This window comes from Salminus brasiliensis, chromosome 24 (assembly GCF_030463535.1).
Source record: "Salminus brasiliensis chromosome 24, fSalBra1.hap2, whole genome shotgun sequence".
NCBI classification, from domain to species: domain Eukaryota; kingdom Metazoa; phylum Chordata; class Actinopteri; order Characiformes; family Bryconidae; genus Salminus; species Salminus brasiliensis.
In genome coordinates, this window is record NC_132901.1 from 7,633,245 (window position 1) to 7,648,650 (window position 15,406).

Sequence of the window (15,406 nt, forward strand, 5' to 3'; positions counted from 1 at the left end):
ACTGTAGAGTAGTGCAGTTCTATGTAGGACCGTTGTTCTCCTCCCCTTAGAGCCCTTAAATTCTATGTTGTATGGTTATGTGTATGTATGTATGCATCAGCTTATATTGAGGTCAACATAATAATCATAAATCAATAAAGAACACCGCTCTGCTATCAAGACCTGGCTGAAGAGCTGGAGGCAAGTGGGGCAAAGCTAAAAATTGGAAAGCGGATGCACCATCAGCGCAAAAAATCATTTAACCTGCAAGGTCAGAGACTTTCTTCAAGGCATAGGTAAGTAACAAATTAACACAAAAGTGCTAACAAAGGTGTATCAAAAGCCAGCCGTACTCACTTGTGAATTAGCTTTTTTGTGCTTCTCAAATTTAACTCTTTCTCCTCTTTCTGATTTTGCTTCTTTAAATGTCTCTGTGGACCAAAAAAATATATATATATCTATTTATATTTTGCAGATTTACATTTTGACCACCAGATGGCATCCACGCTCCATTCACGTACTACGACCACAGTCTTAAAGCTTAGCCCTGAAACTCCATCAGAATCCTAAAGGGTAGGTCAAGCCAAACTGCTTCCACTCACCCTGACTTCATCATGAGCTTTACACTTTATATCACCACAATTTCTTTATCATCTACTAACTGCAACATATGTCTAAGGCTTTATCATCCACTAACTGCAACATACTTTGCTTTCCACAATTTCTTTCCTTCCTTTCTCTTCCACTAACTGCTAACCAATATGGCTGTTATTAGAATATGTATAGTGGAAACCTGAGGAATCCAAATGGTGTGGGTTTAGTTTAAGTTGGCCTCAATTTACTTTATGTGCAAAAATATTTCAGTGGTGGTTTGTGTGTGTGTGAGAGAGAGAGAGAGAAAGAGAGAGAGAGAGAGAGAGAGAGAGAGAGAGACATGCATTTGTAGACATATATATGGCTTGCTTTATGCATACTCATTCATTCTGACAGAAAATACAAACCCTGTACTGGTTTGTGTGTTTCTTTAAACGTCTTTATGTCAATGTGTCAATGACACGATGTGTCTTTATCCTGTAGTGTCAAGATCAAGGACTACAATTCCCATGATGCCTAACTACAAGTTCGATAGATGACGTATTATTGATTATCTATCTATCTATCTATCTATCTATCTATCTATCTATCTATCTATCTATCTATCTATCTATATATCTCTATATATCTCTATATATCTCTATATATATATCTTCATCTAATGATGAAATCCGATAACTGCACGTCCAGTCACAGTAAAAAGTAAACCGTGTGCCATGGTGTACAGTAGTGGGCTGATCTTCGTGGGTGCTTGTTTTATGCTTGCAAGGTCGTAACCCTAGTACTAAATAGCCATTTATGTGATTTATATTCAGGTGCATTGAGGAAGGACTAATTTTGTCGTGTGTGTGTGTGTGTAATAAACGCTGCGCACGTTAGAATGGCGTGATGTAGTGTGACTTTGTTGTATACGAGACCGAGGCGCACATGGCGACAGCCATCAGAGGGCTGACCGAGGTATTTGTCGTGTTAAGACATATGTTAGCTACTTTTAATGTTCATACATGTGAAACGTCATTTTTTTTTTAGTCCTTACACTACTGGACCCTGGTTAGCTCCGGTGTGTCGTTGTTAGCACGATAACGTTTGCTAACTTGCCAAAAATGAAGTAGATAATGATATCCGATAACTCGATTTTGCCGAGAGCCTAAAGTTGTACACCCAGTCACAGCAAATTGATGTAGAACTGCCGTTGCTGGATCTATGTGTGGAGTTGTACATAGCTTGGAGCCAGCTTAGCGATTTGCAGCGTGGCTAACGCGGCCAGCATAAATAGTAAAGCGCAAATATGAGCCTAATTATGAGGGGTCATTATTTGTTGACCACAGTGCAGTACCACATGCAGAGTTGTAGCATAAAAGTACGCAATACAGCCGTGATTGGTGGCTGTTGAGTGATTTGAGTTAACTTGCTTTTTCAGGTCCACACATGAGCTAACAAAGCGATTAGCATGCTAGCTAACTCGGATGGTACAAACAATAACATACGCCAGCGAGTGTAAATACCTGTCAGATAAATACACACTCGCTCGAGTCAGTCAAGTTTTATTATGAAACCGTGTATATAGCAACATTTATACGTTTACTGTCGTGGTTGAAACCGAGAAGCCACCTTGGAGAGTAGCATGATGGCTAGGTGTCTTAAAATTAATCACAGAAATAACGATATTACGGACACGTGCGTAGTTCTCTATATTGTTATTTGGAGCAAGTGAGGGAGAAACAGTCGTGCTTAAACCCGGCTACCAACAGCGTATCTTCTGGTTTTCAGAGCTGGGCAGCCTGTGTAGCTTGCTAGCTAGTGTTTTGTTTACAAAAGATTATTTTCGTTAGCTAGTTGCCGAAACGACATCGGTCAACCGAGAGAAAAAACAAGAAACAAAAAAAAAACAATTCCCAAGCAGCTCACTACTCCCTGTGGAGTGCACGATGTCACGAAAAAACGGCTTCTATACTCACCTAGTGCACTAGAGAGTACTGGAGTGCGGTTTAGGATTGTACAACACACAATCAATTACTACAATAATAACAATAATAATGTCAAGTGTGTAATCTTTCTAAGAAAACGGTGCATAAATGTTTATTTACAAAGGTCACATGGCCCCTATGCACTTCAAATTTCGTGAAAAGGAGTCAGAGGCTGTGTATGAGCCTACTTTGAGTCACTGTAAGTTCATCTTAAGCCTAGGTCACTGAATTTTATTAATTCATTCAGCTATTTATTTATTTATTTTAAGATTTCGCCATAAGACCAAGCTATTTCAGAAGTGATTTTAGCTCCTAATTATAGTTTAGCTTACTTTTTAATTATAAGGTCAAGCAGGTCTGGAGCTAGGCTGTAGGTTTCGAAGCTAAATCATGATGAGTTAAAGTATTCAGAGTGAAGGTTATGCATGATCCAAAGTGTGCTGCGTTATTATTATTACTATTATTAGTTTATTCCTTTTTAGAACACTTGGAGTCTGGATGCCATTGTGTGGCCAGACTGTGAAACTACAAGCAGTAGAAGGATGACATGCTGCAAATGCATTGAGAAGTGATGCTATTATTGCTTGACTTTGACTATTGATTGCCCCCCCCCCCCCCATGTACACCACATGTTAATGAAATCCACATGAAATCCAAAAAGAGCACTTTTTTGAATTTTGAACATGAGTACATCCAGAGGGTACGGAATTAATATTTAATTCCGAATTAATATTAATATACTGTATTTTGTATGGCTACCCACTCAGTGGCTTTATGTGCAATCTTTGAGTGGTCTAGGCATGTTTGAGACGCTGTACAGCAAAACAAGCGTTCTGCACACGTACAGAGTATGAGGCGGAGCTAATGTACTGTGACGTCGCTCGGTTCCCTTGCTTTCATTTAGGTCCTATAGAGGAGTATAACATGCGTGTCTCTGGCTCCCCAGCTTCATAGATTCTCTTCTCGTCGACTGGGAAAAGAAGCAGCGAGGATGTCAGGCAGAGGCAAGGGCGGCAAAGGCCTTGGGAAAGGAGGCGCCAAGCGTCATCGTAAAGTGCTTCGCGATAACATCCAGGGTATCACAAAGCCGGCTATTCGCCGTCTGGCTCGTCGTGGTGGCGTCAAGCGTATCTCCGGTCTGATCTACGAAGAGACCCGCGGTGTGCTCAAAGTGTTCCTGGAAAACGTGATCAGGGACGCAGTCACGTACACTGAGCATGCCAAAAGAAAGACCGTCACCGCTATGGATGTGGTGTACGCCCTGAAGCGCCAGGGACGCACTCTGTACGGATTCGGAGGTTAAACGCTCGGCCTGAACAGCTCTAAACACAACGGCTCTTTTAAGAGCCACCCACAAATCCAGCAAAAGAGCCTGTTTCTATTCTTAGTTTGTTATCAAATAAGGCAGTCGATCTCCCGCATACTCTGTATTAAAATGTAATATACCGGAAGAATACATGTGTATATATACATATAATAGATATGTCTGTATATATGTATTGTTTTCCATTTTGCCCCCCGTGTGCGTTGGTTAAATCCGAACTATATGTCTTAATAAATCCTGATAGAAAAAAAATCGCCGTCAACGCCGCTGTGCCGAAAAACAGAAAAACAGCCCTGTAGATTAAGAATGCGCGGGAAGAATGTTGCAAGAATCATATTTGTTTGTTTGTTTCAATATAGTCAATGATGGTGGTTATGAATCTCCCGGTTAAGAAGCTAATTTTATATATATGAAGAATACATATAGTTTTCAATTTCCCCCGTATGCGTTGATTAAACGTTTGAATAAATTCAGAATATCGCCGTCAACGCCGATGTGGCGAAAAATAATGTGCCGTCTGCACGGTGGGTAAAAATGCGCGGGAAGGCGAACAAAGAGAATGCTGCTCAGGGGAGGGGGAAGGGAAGAGGAGAATAGGGAGGGGAGGGGAATGAAGGGTGGGGGGTTGGCAAGAAGAGAGCGGACAATTTGTTGTCCAATGGTCGTTTGACGGCATTCTGGAGGCGGTACCTCGTCTAATTAAAATGCTAGAGTCTAAATAATGTGGGAGCTTATCGCCTCCCCCTCATTCTTCAGTCTTACTCGACGAGGAGCAGTATGCCTGAGCCAGCTAAGTCCGCGCCCAAGAAGGGATCCAAGAAAGCCGTGACCAAGACGGCCGGGAAAGGAGGCAAGAAGCGCAGAAAGTCCAGGAAGGAGAGCTATGCCATCTACGTGTACAAGGTGCTGAAGCAGGTCCACCCTGACACTGGAATCTCCTCTAAAGCGATGGGCATCATGAACTCGTTCGTGAACGACATCTTCGAGCGCATCGCCGGTGAGTCTTCTCGTTTGGCTCACTACAACAAACGTTCTACTATCACCTCTAGGGAGATCCAGACCGCTGTGCGTCTGCTCCTTCCCGGTGAGTTGGCTAAGCACGCCGTGTCAGAGGGCACAAAGGCCGTCACCAAGTACACGAGCTCCAAGTAAATGGTGATAGCGGCATAATCCAAACCCAACGGCTCTTTTAAGAGCCACCCACGGTTTCTTCCAAAGAGCAGTTTTATTCAAGAACCAAGTAAGTTATAATACTAATTATTATTATTATTATTATTATTATTATTATTTATTAGAGAGTGCCTTTATTGTTACATACTTATTGATGTATGTAAATCAACTTACTTAATTGTTTGTTTGCATTTAATTGGTATAGTGTACTAGGATTCAGGGACAGAGCAGCAAACTAAAATACTGTGCCATACTAACTGTATGGAGTGGGCTTGTAGTGCTAAGTGGGATAAATGAAGCTGCACATCACCTGTGAAAGACCAGTCCAGAGGAGATCAGCCTTACAGGTGGGGAAGAGTGAGGCAGGAAACCATACTAGGGTTGACTTAAACCCTAGAATTACACACCTGATCTTTGTAATGAAAGCTGTCTAGTATATATAACCAGGCATACGGTTAGGCTCTCCCACAAGCCTTTTTTGTTGGGTCACAGAAGGGTGAAGTTAGTTAAAGCCTTAGGTTTATGGTGGGATTTGAGTGAGCAAAAGTAGGTTCAGAGCAAGGCTTTTGATGTAGAGGGTCGAAGTAAGGCAAAAGGACGAGGGTAGAATAATTAAATTGAGGTAGCGTAAGTAAAAAAGTATGGTGGTGAAAGTGTGTTTAGTGCAGATGTGATCTAGGAAGAGTGAGTAACAGTGGCTTTGTAAGGAGGCCTCAGGTTTATGATGAAGGTGGATTGAGTTAAAGTGACCGTGAGCTTAGGCCTTTGCCTTAGGATACAAAGGAAGGTTCAGTGAAAGTGAGTTTCAACATAAGCCATCAGCCTGATGTTTTGGATACACATGGCCTCGGCCTACTGAGGACTGCACATCTAAGTAGAATGGTCATGACTGCATGGAATGGGTTAAATGAAAGCAAAAGTTTGGTGTGTTGCTTATTGAGATAGAGGGAAGGATGGGGTTAATTTGTTTTAGGACAAGAATGAGATTGCAGTTGTTTCATGTGAGGGGTTCGAATGAGGATGGAGTGATTTTGTATAATGGTTGGATGAAGGATGGGGTTATTTCATTTTAGGGTTGGAGAGAGAAGGTGGTGGGGTTTGTATTAGAGTATGAATGAAAATGGGTTATTTTATTTTGGGGTTAGACGGCGGATGGGGTTATTTTGTTTCATTGTTAGAATGATGTTAAGGTTATGTTGTACTAGGTTAAGAGGGAGGACAGAGTTATTTTGTATTAGGACTATTTGGTTGGGTCACAAAAAGATGAATTTGGTTGAAGCCTTAGGTTAATGTTGAGATTCGAGCGAGCAAGAATAGGTTCAGAGCTAGACTTTTGATGTAGAGGGTTGAAGCAAGGCAAAAGGACGAGGGTAGAGTAAATAAAATAGTATGGCGGTCAAAGGCCTCAGGTTTATGATGAAGGTGGATTGAGTTAAAGTGACCGTGAGCTTAGGCCTTTGCCTTAGGATACAAAGGAAGGTTCAGTGAAAGTGAGTTTCAACATAAGCCATCAGCCTGATGTTTTGGATACACATGGATACACATGGCCTCGGCCTACTGAGGACTGCACATCTAAGTAGAATGGTCATGACTGCATGGAATGGGTTAAATGAAAGCAAAAGTTTGGTGTGTTGCTTATTGAGATAGAGGGAGGGATGGGGTTAATTTGTTTTAGGACAAGAATGAGATTGCAGTTGTTTCATGTGAGGGGTTCGAATGAGGATGGAGTTATTTTGTATAATGGTTGGAGGAAGGATGGGGTTATTTCATTTTAGGGTTGGAGAGAGAAGGTGGTGGGGTTTGTATTAGAGTATGAATGAAAATGGGTTATTTTATTTTGGGGTTAGACGGCGGATGGGGTTATTTTGTTTCATTGTTAGAATGATGTTAAGGTTATGTTGTACTAGGTTAAGAGGGAGGACAGAGTTATTTTGTATTAGGACTATTTGGTTGGGTCACAAAAAGATGAATTTGGTTGAAGCCTTAGGTTAATGGTGAGATTCGAGCGAGCAAGAATAGGTTCAGAGCTAGACTTTTGATGTAGAGGGTTGAAGCAAGGCAAAAGGACAAGGGTAGAGTAAATAAAATAGTATGGCGGTCAAAGGCCTCAGGTTTATGATGAAGGTGGATTGAGTTAAAGTGACCGTGAGCTTAGGCCTTTGCCTTAGGAAGGCTCAGTAAAAGTGAGTTTCAACATTGGCCATCAGCCTACTGATTAACCCCATCCTACCTCATACACATGGCCTCGGCCTACTGAGGAATGCACATCTAAGTAGAATGGTCATGACTGAATGGAATGGGTTAAATGAAAGCAAAGGTTTGGTGTGTTGCTTATTGAGATAGAGGGAGGGATGGGGTTAATTTGTTTTAGGACAAGAATGAGATTGCAGTTGTTTCATGTGAGGGGTTCGAATGAGGATGGAGTGATTTTGTATAATGGTTGGAAGAAGGATGGGGTTATTTCATTTAGGGTTGGAGAGAGAAAATGGTTATTTTCTATTAGGGTTAAAATGAGAATGGGGTTTTAGGGTTTAAATGAGCTTGGGTTTATTTTGTATTGGGGATAGAGTGAAGGTGCAGTTATTTTGTATTAGGGTTTGAAAAAGGGCATGATTATTTCATGTGATTTTTAGAATAAGGTTTGTCTTTTTTTTTAAGATTTTGTTTTTGCGTTTTAGGGTGGGGGGGTGGATGCAGTTATTTTGTGTTAGGGTTAGTATGAGATTTTTGGCTATGGTATATTGGGTGTGTTGAGGTGATGAAGGAAATGAAGGTGCGAGTGCGTATTAGGGGACCTATGGAGAGCCGTTCCGTTCATACTGCGCACACACGGCAACACTGTGCTTTACACACTCCTCAAGGTCGCCCCGCACGACGAGCAAAACAACGCACCCACGTCTCGGATGCCCAGCACGCTCTCGCCGAGGCTCTCCTCCAACGCACCGGATAACCCTCGCCCAGTTCGTGGCACCTTTTGTCGCCGTTTTCCACAGATTAGCACGCCAAATGCGCCGCCGCCCGTTCGGTACGCCGGTAGCGTGGCACGCTTCGGTGAGCGCCGTATTAAACGCGGCGTCGTTACGCTGCCCTTCCCGTCTTCTCAACACACGGTGGAGCCTCTCGGAGACGAGAGAGCATTTCTACGCTCGCCAAGTTGAGCTTTCGCCCATATTTCGCTCGACAAACGCCGAGAGAAAACACAAGTGCGAAACTGTCGCTGCCACACGGCTGTGCGGCATCGAGCGACTTGAGTCTACAACGTTCTCATGTGGCTTTTAAGGGCCGGCCCCCTCGCTGCAGCGGGAGGTTCTACAGAACGCTGCAGCAGTTTGTGCTCACTCGCGCTCTCAGCAAAGCAGAACAATGGCAGAAGTCGCTCCAGCCCCAGCCGCCTCGGCGCCCGCCAAGGCCCCCAAGAAGAAGGCCGCCGCCCGCCCCAAGAAAGCCGGCCCCAGCGTGGGCGAGCTCATCGTCAAGGCCGTCTCGGCTTCCAAGGAGAGGAGCGGCGTGTCTCTCGCCGCCCTGAAGAAAGCCCTGGCTGCCGGCGGCTACGACGTCGAGAAGAACAACTCACGCGTTAAGCTCGCCGTCAAGAGCCTCGTCACCAAGGGCACTCTGGTGCAGACCAAAGGCACCGGCGCGTCGGGCTCTTTCAAGCTTAACAAGAAGCAGGCCGAGGCAAAGAAGAAGCCGGCCGCCAAGAAACCGGCACCTAAAGCTAAGAAGCCGGCCGCCAAGAAACCAGCCGCGGCCAAGAAGCCCAAGAAGGTAGCAGCCAAGAAACCCACTGCGGCTAAGAAATCCCCCAAGAAGGCCAAGAAGCCCGTCGCGGCCGCTAAGAAGGCAGCGAAGAGCCCCAAGAAGGCCAAGAAGCCGGCGGCTCCCAAAAAGGCGACCAAGAGCCCAAAGAAAGCCAAAACGGTCAAGCCTAAAGCAGCTAAGCCCAAAGCGGCGAAGGCGAAAAAGGCTGCCCCTAAGAAGAAGTAAAGTAAACAGTTACGCCGTTTACCTTCATGACTTATTTCTCTCTTCAACGGCTCTTTTAAGAGCCACCCACAGTTTCATAGAAAGCAGCTTTCCCCCCCTTGTTACTGCACAATGAAATAATTGTTAAAAAAAAAAAAAACAACAACAACAACACAAAAATATCTCTCATTAGTTACCCCAAACAATAATTATATATGATAAATATTCTTTGGGGTTTGGTTTGGTCTTTCCTTCTATGACCACTGTTTGGTCGAACGTGTTACATTTGAGCTGGAAAGGGAAACGAAACACGGGGCACGAGTGGGGGTAAATGTTTCTTTCTTTAACCCGTTTTCTTTCTTCCTTCCTTTCTTTCTCTCTCTCGCTCACACAGACACAGCACGAGAGGAGGAGGGGGTCGGGTAGGAAAGCGAGCAGAGGTGGGAGGACGCTAGAGTCTGACGGCGGAAATTCGATTGGCTGTTGGTGCGCGTAGCTTTTAGCCAATGGGAACGTAGGCGTTTTTGCTATATCAACGGCGCTCGTTGGCCGGCGTGCATTATTTCAGCTTTGTTGGACGAACACGACTGACGCGAATCATGAGTGGAAGAGGCAAAACCGGTGGTAAAGCTAGGGCCAAGGCTAAGACCCGTTCGTCCCGCGCCGGACTGCAGTTCCCAGTTGGCCGTGTGCACAGGCTTCTGCGTAAAGGCAACTACGCTGAGCGGGTCGGCGCCGGCGCTCCCGTCTACTTGGCCGCCGTCCTGGAGTATCTCACCGCTGAGATTCTCGAGTTGGCTGGCAACGCCGCCCGCGACAACAAGAAGACCCGTATCATCCCCCGTCACCTGCAGCTGGCCGTTCGTAACGACGAGGAGCTGAACAAACTGCTCGGAGGAGTCACTATCGCCCAAGGTGGTGTGCTGCCCAACATTCAGGCTGTACTGCTGCCCAAGAAGACCGAGAAGACTCTGAAGACAAAGTAAATTGGCGCTCTCCATTGATTTATCCATACACAAAGGCTCTTTTAAGAGCCACCCATTTTTTTCTAAGAAAAGTGCTGCTCCTTTACAGACACTACATATTCTTCACGTGATTTCCAACTGCATAAAAATAATAGCTTTATGAACCGATTTATTATATAAACACACCGCCGTCCTTTTTTTCTATTTTTCTCTCGTGTTACTAGAATAGATAATTGCTGATATATTTTTTTCATATATTTCACGTACTGAGACCAACACCTCATGCATATGTGTATGTATACACCCTTCATATATATATATATATATGTATATATATTAGACACACACATATATATGTTTGTGTGTAATGTTCGCAGTAATGTATATTAGTTTACAAATGTTGATTAGTTTGATCCTATTATTTTTCTTCTTATTATATATATTTTTTTCTTTGTTGTTTTGTATTACAGGAGCCCGCCGCTTTGCTTTTAGGTTTGAAAAGAAGACGCCCAATAGTGTCACCGACGCATTGCCGGCCGCCCAATGGGAAACGGACAACTTCAAGACGCCCAATGAGCGGCAAGCGGCTTGAAAGCTTAAAAGCCGTGTGAAGCGAGCGAGAACTCATTCTCTTTCTTTTCCCCGAGAGGAGTAGAGTTCAACGCGATGGCAAGAACCAAGCAGACCGCCCGTAAGTCCACCGGTGGCAAGGCCCCGAGGAAGCAGCTCGCCACCAAGGCTGCTCGCAAGAGCGCCCCAGCCACCGGCGGCGTGAAAAAGCCTCACCGTTACAGGCCCGGCACCGTGGCTCTGAGGGAGATCCGCCGCTACCAGAAGTCTACTGAGCTGCTGATCCGTAAGCTGCCCTTCCAGCGCCTAGTGCGTGAGATCGCTCAGGACTTCAAGACTGATCTCCGCTTCCAGAGCTCCGCCGTCATGGCCCTGCAGGAGGCTAGCGAGGCGTACTTGGTGGGTCTGTTTGAAGATACTAACCTGTGCGCTATCCACGCCAAGAGAGTCACCATCATGCCTAAAGACATCCAGCTGGCCCGCCGTATTCGCGGAGAGCGCGCTTAAACAGAGCGCTTCGACGTTTACCTGAAATACCCAACGGCTCTTTTAAGAGCCACCTACCCGTGTCCGCGCCGAAACAGCAAATGTCCGCCTCACCTCGGTGTTGCGTTTATATAATGTAAGGCTATTATGACGCGCGCGCTTCTAAATTCCATAGGACTGAGCGAGCGAAACCAGCCGTGAGACAGTGGTTGTGAAGATTAGGGGAAAAAAGCAACTTCTGTATGTGTATATATAAATATATATATATATATATAAATATATATATATATATATATATATATATAAATATATATATATATATATATATATATATATATATATATATATATATATATATTCACATCAAAATCGCCATTTTTAACGTGTTTTAATACATATGAATACTTTTCTTTTAATTCCTATCAATATGTTTATACATATTTAATAGTTTGGAAACAGTTCATTCACCCCAGCAGAAAGTAGAAGCCACTGCCGCTTCAGTAGAACACTACACTTTACACTATGTAGTGTTTAGGCCGGTTTTGGCCTATTACATACGGCATTAGTCATGGATGGAGCGTAGATCCCACCGCGTGGTGAAACTATACAACTGCAAGCACAGTTTCAGAGAGTAATGTATGTGTATATTCATATAATGAGAGCTTGATTTGGGGTACTTACGTTTCATACATATGCAACATGAGTTTGATTGCATAGAGAGTAAGCGAGACCAGTTTGTGCTTGCTTTTAGGGCAGCAGTAAAGGAGGTAAGTGTATAGTCCGGAGAGGAATGTTTGTTTGTTTGTTTGTTTTTAATCTCTTTCAATACCTCTACCAGAACAAGGAATGTCTAACTCTAAAAAATTATATGTTTACTCTATATGTTAACTCTATAAAATTCATGTTTCCCGTCACATTGTTTGTAAAATTAACCCAGATCAGCGGGAAAACTCGCCAAAATTAAATGAATGTTGAGTCAGTATTGTTTTGTGCTATACTTCAAAAATTACCTTATTTAGTACAGTCTAGCTTGTCTGGAAGTATAACCCTTGAAGTATGGATCAAATTAAATGAACCTTCCCAGCACATGTAAAATGATCATTAGAGAAGCCTAGGGAAAAGAAATAGTGAATAAATACTGGCAGGGGTAAAGTGTTTGTCCTGCCTAGGATGCACCCGGTTATGTAATAGAGAGTAGAAGCCTTTGAGCCTTGAGTACAGTAGTGCTCTTCTGTGTGGTGAATAGAAGGGCTTTTGGAAGTGCTCATTGCAAACGACCACCGTTGTTTTGGGATCATGGGCATATATGTCATGGATGGAGCGTGGATGCCATCGTGTGGTCAAACAAGGCAAATGCAAACGTTAACTACGTAGATTTATTCGTGAATGTGTGTGAATGTTACAGCTTTTTCATTTGATAGATGGTTGTGAACTCCAATACGTCTACTAAGTCATTTGTATTGCGGTGTTATTTTGGTTAGTGTTTTTTAAAGTACATTTTTAAAAATGTTTCTATTGAAGCATACTTCAGTTCAGGGCATTTTAGAAGCCAGCATGGTTACCAGTTCTCATGCTGCCAGGCAATGAAATTTTATACACATTAAATATGATTGTTAACTGCACCAATAAATCTAAAAAGTAATTACATGTCCTGTGGGATGATTGTCGTTTGGGCTTGGGTTTCATTTTAACAATATGCTAACGATAAAGTCGGACAGAAGGAAAAAAAAAACAAAACAAAAAAAACCTCCAGACCGTATAACCTCCTTCCACAACTAGATAAAATGTCTTGTTTTGAAGAATGCTTGATAGAAGCAGTCTTTAATGAAGGCAGTGTATTAGCCATCATGACAACCAAACAGCATGCAGTTAGGTAAAAAGCCACCAATTCACTCACTGCTAGAAGCCTTTGAGACAAATTGTAGAGTAGTGCACTTCTGTGTAGGACCTTTGTTTCCTTCTCTTTAGAGCCCTTAAACTCTGTGTATCAGTTTATATTGAGCATACGCACCCTGCAAGGTTTCGGTCAGAGACTTTCTTCAAGGCATAGGTAAGTAACAAATGAATACAAAAAACTCTTTCTCCTCTTTCTGATTTTGCTTCTTTAAATGTCTGCATGGACCAAAAAATCAAAAATCAAAAAGATGAATTGTTTTATATTTTTTTCAGATTTACATTTTGACCACCAGATGGCATCCACGCTCCATTCACGTACTACGACCACAGACTTAAAGCTTAGCCCTGAAACTCCATCAGAAGCCTAAGGGGTAGGTCTAGCCAAACTGCTTCCACTCACCCTGACTTCATCATGAGCTCTACACTTACTTTGCTTACCACAATGTCTTTCCATATTTCTTTATCATCCACTAACTGCAACATATGATAAAAGCAACATTACTTAAAGCAACATTAACTCCCTCTGTGTTTATCTAATCTAGCATGACTTTTATTAGAAGATGTAAAGCGAGCCTGAGAAATCCAAGGGGTAAACATGTAGTTTTAGTTGGCCTCATTAGGAGCTTTTCCCTTGTATGCAATAATTTATTCGATTTGTGTTTGTTCTTTCTTTCTTTAAATGTCTCTGTGGACACTATATCTTTAACTTGTAGTGTATTAGATCAACGACTACAATTCCCATGATGCCTAACTAAAGATTTTTTTGCACCGATGGTGCGTACGCTTTTCGTAATTGTAGCTTTGCTCCACTGGCCTTTAGCTCCTTAGTCAGGTCTTGATAGCAGATGAGCGGTGTTCTTTATTGATTTATGATTATTATGTTAACCTCAATATAAGCTGATAAAACCTTGCCAAATAAAATTATTTTTGCACAGATTTAATTGTGTGGGTATGAGACATGTTAGTATTATTCCTACATTCACTTCTCATTGGTGAAGATCTTCTCTAATGGCCAATGTCAGTGTTAACACTTTACTGTACATCCTATACATTTGCACTCCTGGACACTACTAACACTTTATTATTATTACTTAATAATAGAGTGTTATTATTAAATTTTTATGTATCGTCATCTGTCCACTTCATTTCTTATTTTTCATAACTGCACTGTCCTTCATCTGCAGTTAGTTTCAAATGCATTTTCACATGTATTCTATTCATCTGTCTATCTATCTATCTTGCAGTGTGGGTTCTAACTAGACAAAGGACTCCAAAAGTCATGTTTGTGTTTTTAAACCACAGTATTGACTTTGTCCTCATGTAACTCATGTATAGTGTAACTGGGTATCTCAGTATCTTCACCTGGATTTATTGATCCAAAACTATAGTTTAGTGATGTCAAGGTTCAAATGTTTAAAGTCATGTCATGTTGAATGTTGTGAGGGTATACGTCTGAAAATATATGGAACCTGGACAGGCAGATACATATTCTGACCACCAGATGGCAACACTACTCCATTCACGTTCTTCAACTACATAGTCTTAGGGCCTAGCCCTGAAACTCCATCAGAAGCCTAAGAGGTAGGTCTAGCCGAACTGCTACCACTCATCCTGACTTCATCATGAGCTTTACACTTACTTTGCTCACCACAATTTATTTCCTTCCTTTCTCTTCCACTAACTGCTAACCAATATGACTTTAGAAGAAGATTTATTAGAAGATGTATAGTGAAAACCTGAGGAATCCAAATGGTGTGGGTTTAGTTTAAGTTGGCCTTGTTTTATTTTATGTGCAGAAATATGTCAGTGGTGGTGGTTGTGTGTGTGGGTGTGTGTGTGTGTGTGTGTGTGTGTGTGTGTGTGTGTGTGTGTGTGTGTGTGTGTGTGTGAGAGAGAGAGAGAGAGAGAGAGAGAGAGAGAGAGAGAGCTTGATGCATATTTATTCATTCTGACAGAAAATACAAACCCTGTACTGGTTTGTGTTTGAGCAATATGTGTTGACAAAGAAAAAAAAGAACAAATTACTGGTTGAATCTATAAAACACTATGCTTCCTCTAAGTGTGTCTATGTCAATGTGTCAATGACACAATGTGTCTTTATCCTGTAGTGTCAAGATCAAGGACTACAATTCCCATGATGCCTAACTACAAGTTCAGCCTATTGACACACGTGCCATGTATTAGGAATAATCACGTGTTGTTTTAGAACGTTTTCGAAAAGTATAGATGACGTACAGTGTTTTATTGATTCAACCATTCATGTGATCCGGCTCTTTAATTCTTGAATTTGATTTATTGTTGTACTGGGTTGTTGGCGTTGTATTTTCTAAACGTTGCAAACCCTTTGTATGTGGATTTACTTGTTCAATATGTTGTCATGGATCCTGTCTCTCTCTCTCTATCTCTGTCTATCTCTCTATGTATACATATCTATCTACCTACCTACCTTCCTACCTACCACCCTCCCTCTCTTCATCTAATGATGAAAT

General features: G+C 42.5%; 4 protein-coding genes across 4 annotated transcripts; all 4 read left to right on the top strand.

Annotated features, from left to right (window-relative positions):
* The first annotated feature begins 3,531 nt into the window (after positions 1 to 3,531).
* On the top strand, positions 3,532 to 3,843 carry LOC140547045 (histone H4). The gene has a single exon (XM_072670562.1). The coding sequence runs from the start codon at positions 3,532 to 3,534 to the stop codon at positions 3,841 to 3,843; it is 312 nt and encodes a 103-aa protein (XP_072526663.1).
* A 798-nt stretch (positions 3,844 to 4,641) lies between these two features.
* LOC140546742 (histone H2B) lies at positions 4,642 to 5,016 on the top strand. Its single transcript, XM_072670131.1, has one exon. The coding sequence runs from the start codon at positions 4,642 to 4,644 to the stop codon at positions 5,014 to 5,016; it is 375 nt and encodes a 124-aa protein (XP_072526232.1).
* A 4,583-nt stretch (positions 5,017 to 9,599) lies between these two features.
* LOC140546708 (histone H2A-like) lies at positions 9,600 to 9,986 on the top strand. Its single transcript, XM_072670091.1, has one exon. It carries the CDS (start codon positions 9,600 to 9,602, stop codon positions 9,984 to 9,986), a length of 387 nt encoding a protein of 128 aa, XP_072526192.1.
* Positions 9,987 to 10,631: 645 nt separating this feature from the next.
* On the top strand, positions 10,632 to 11,042 carry LOC140546838 (histone H3). Its single transcript, XM_072670256.1, has one exon. The coding sequence runs from the start codon at positions 10,632 to 10,634 to the stop codon at positions 11,040 to 11,042; it is 411 nt and encodes a 136-aa protein (XP_072526357.1).
* The last annotated feature ends 4,364 nt before the right edge of the window (positions 11,043 to 15,406 follow it).

What these genes read in the sequence shown, in the direction of transcription:
- LOC140547045 (XM_072670562.1), top strand. Translation starts at nt 3,532, where the DNA reads ATGTCAGGCAGAGGCAAGGGCGGCAAAGGCCTTGGGAAAGGAGGCGCC.
- LOC140546742 (XM_072670131.1), top strand. Translation starts at nt 4,642, where the DNA reads ATGCCTGAGCCAGCTAAGTCCGCGCCCAAGAAGGGATCCAAGAAAGCC.
- LOC140546708 (XM_072670091.1), top strand. Translation starts at nt 9,600, where the DNA reads ATGAGTGGAAGAGGCAAAACCGGTGGTAAAGCTAGGGCCAAGGCTAAG.
- LOC140546838 (XM_072670256.1), top strand. Translation starts at nt 10,632, where the DNA reads ATGGCAAGAACCAAGCAGACCGCCCGTAAGTCCACCGGTGGCAAGGCC.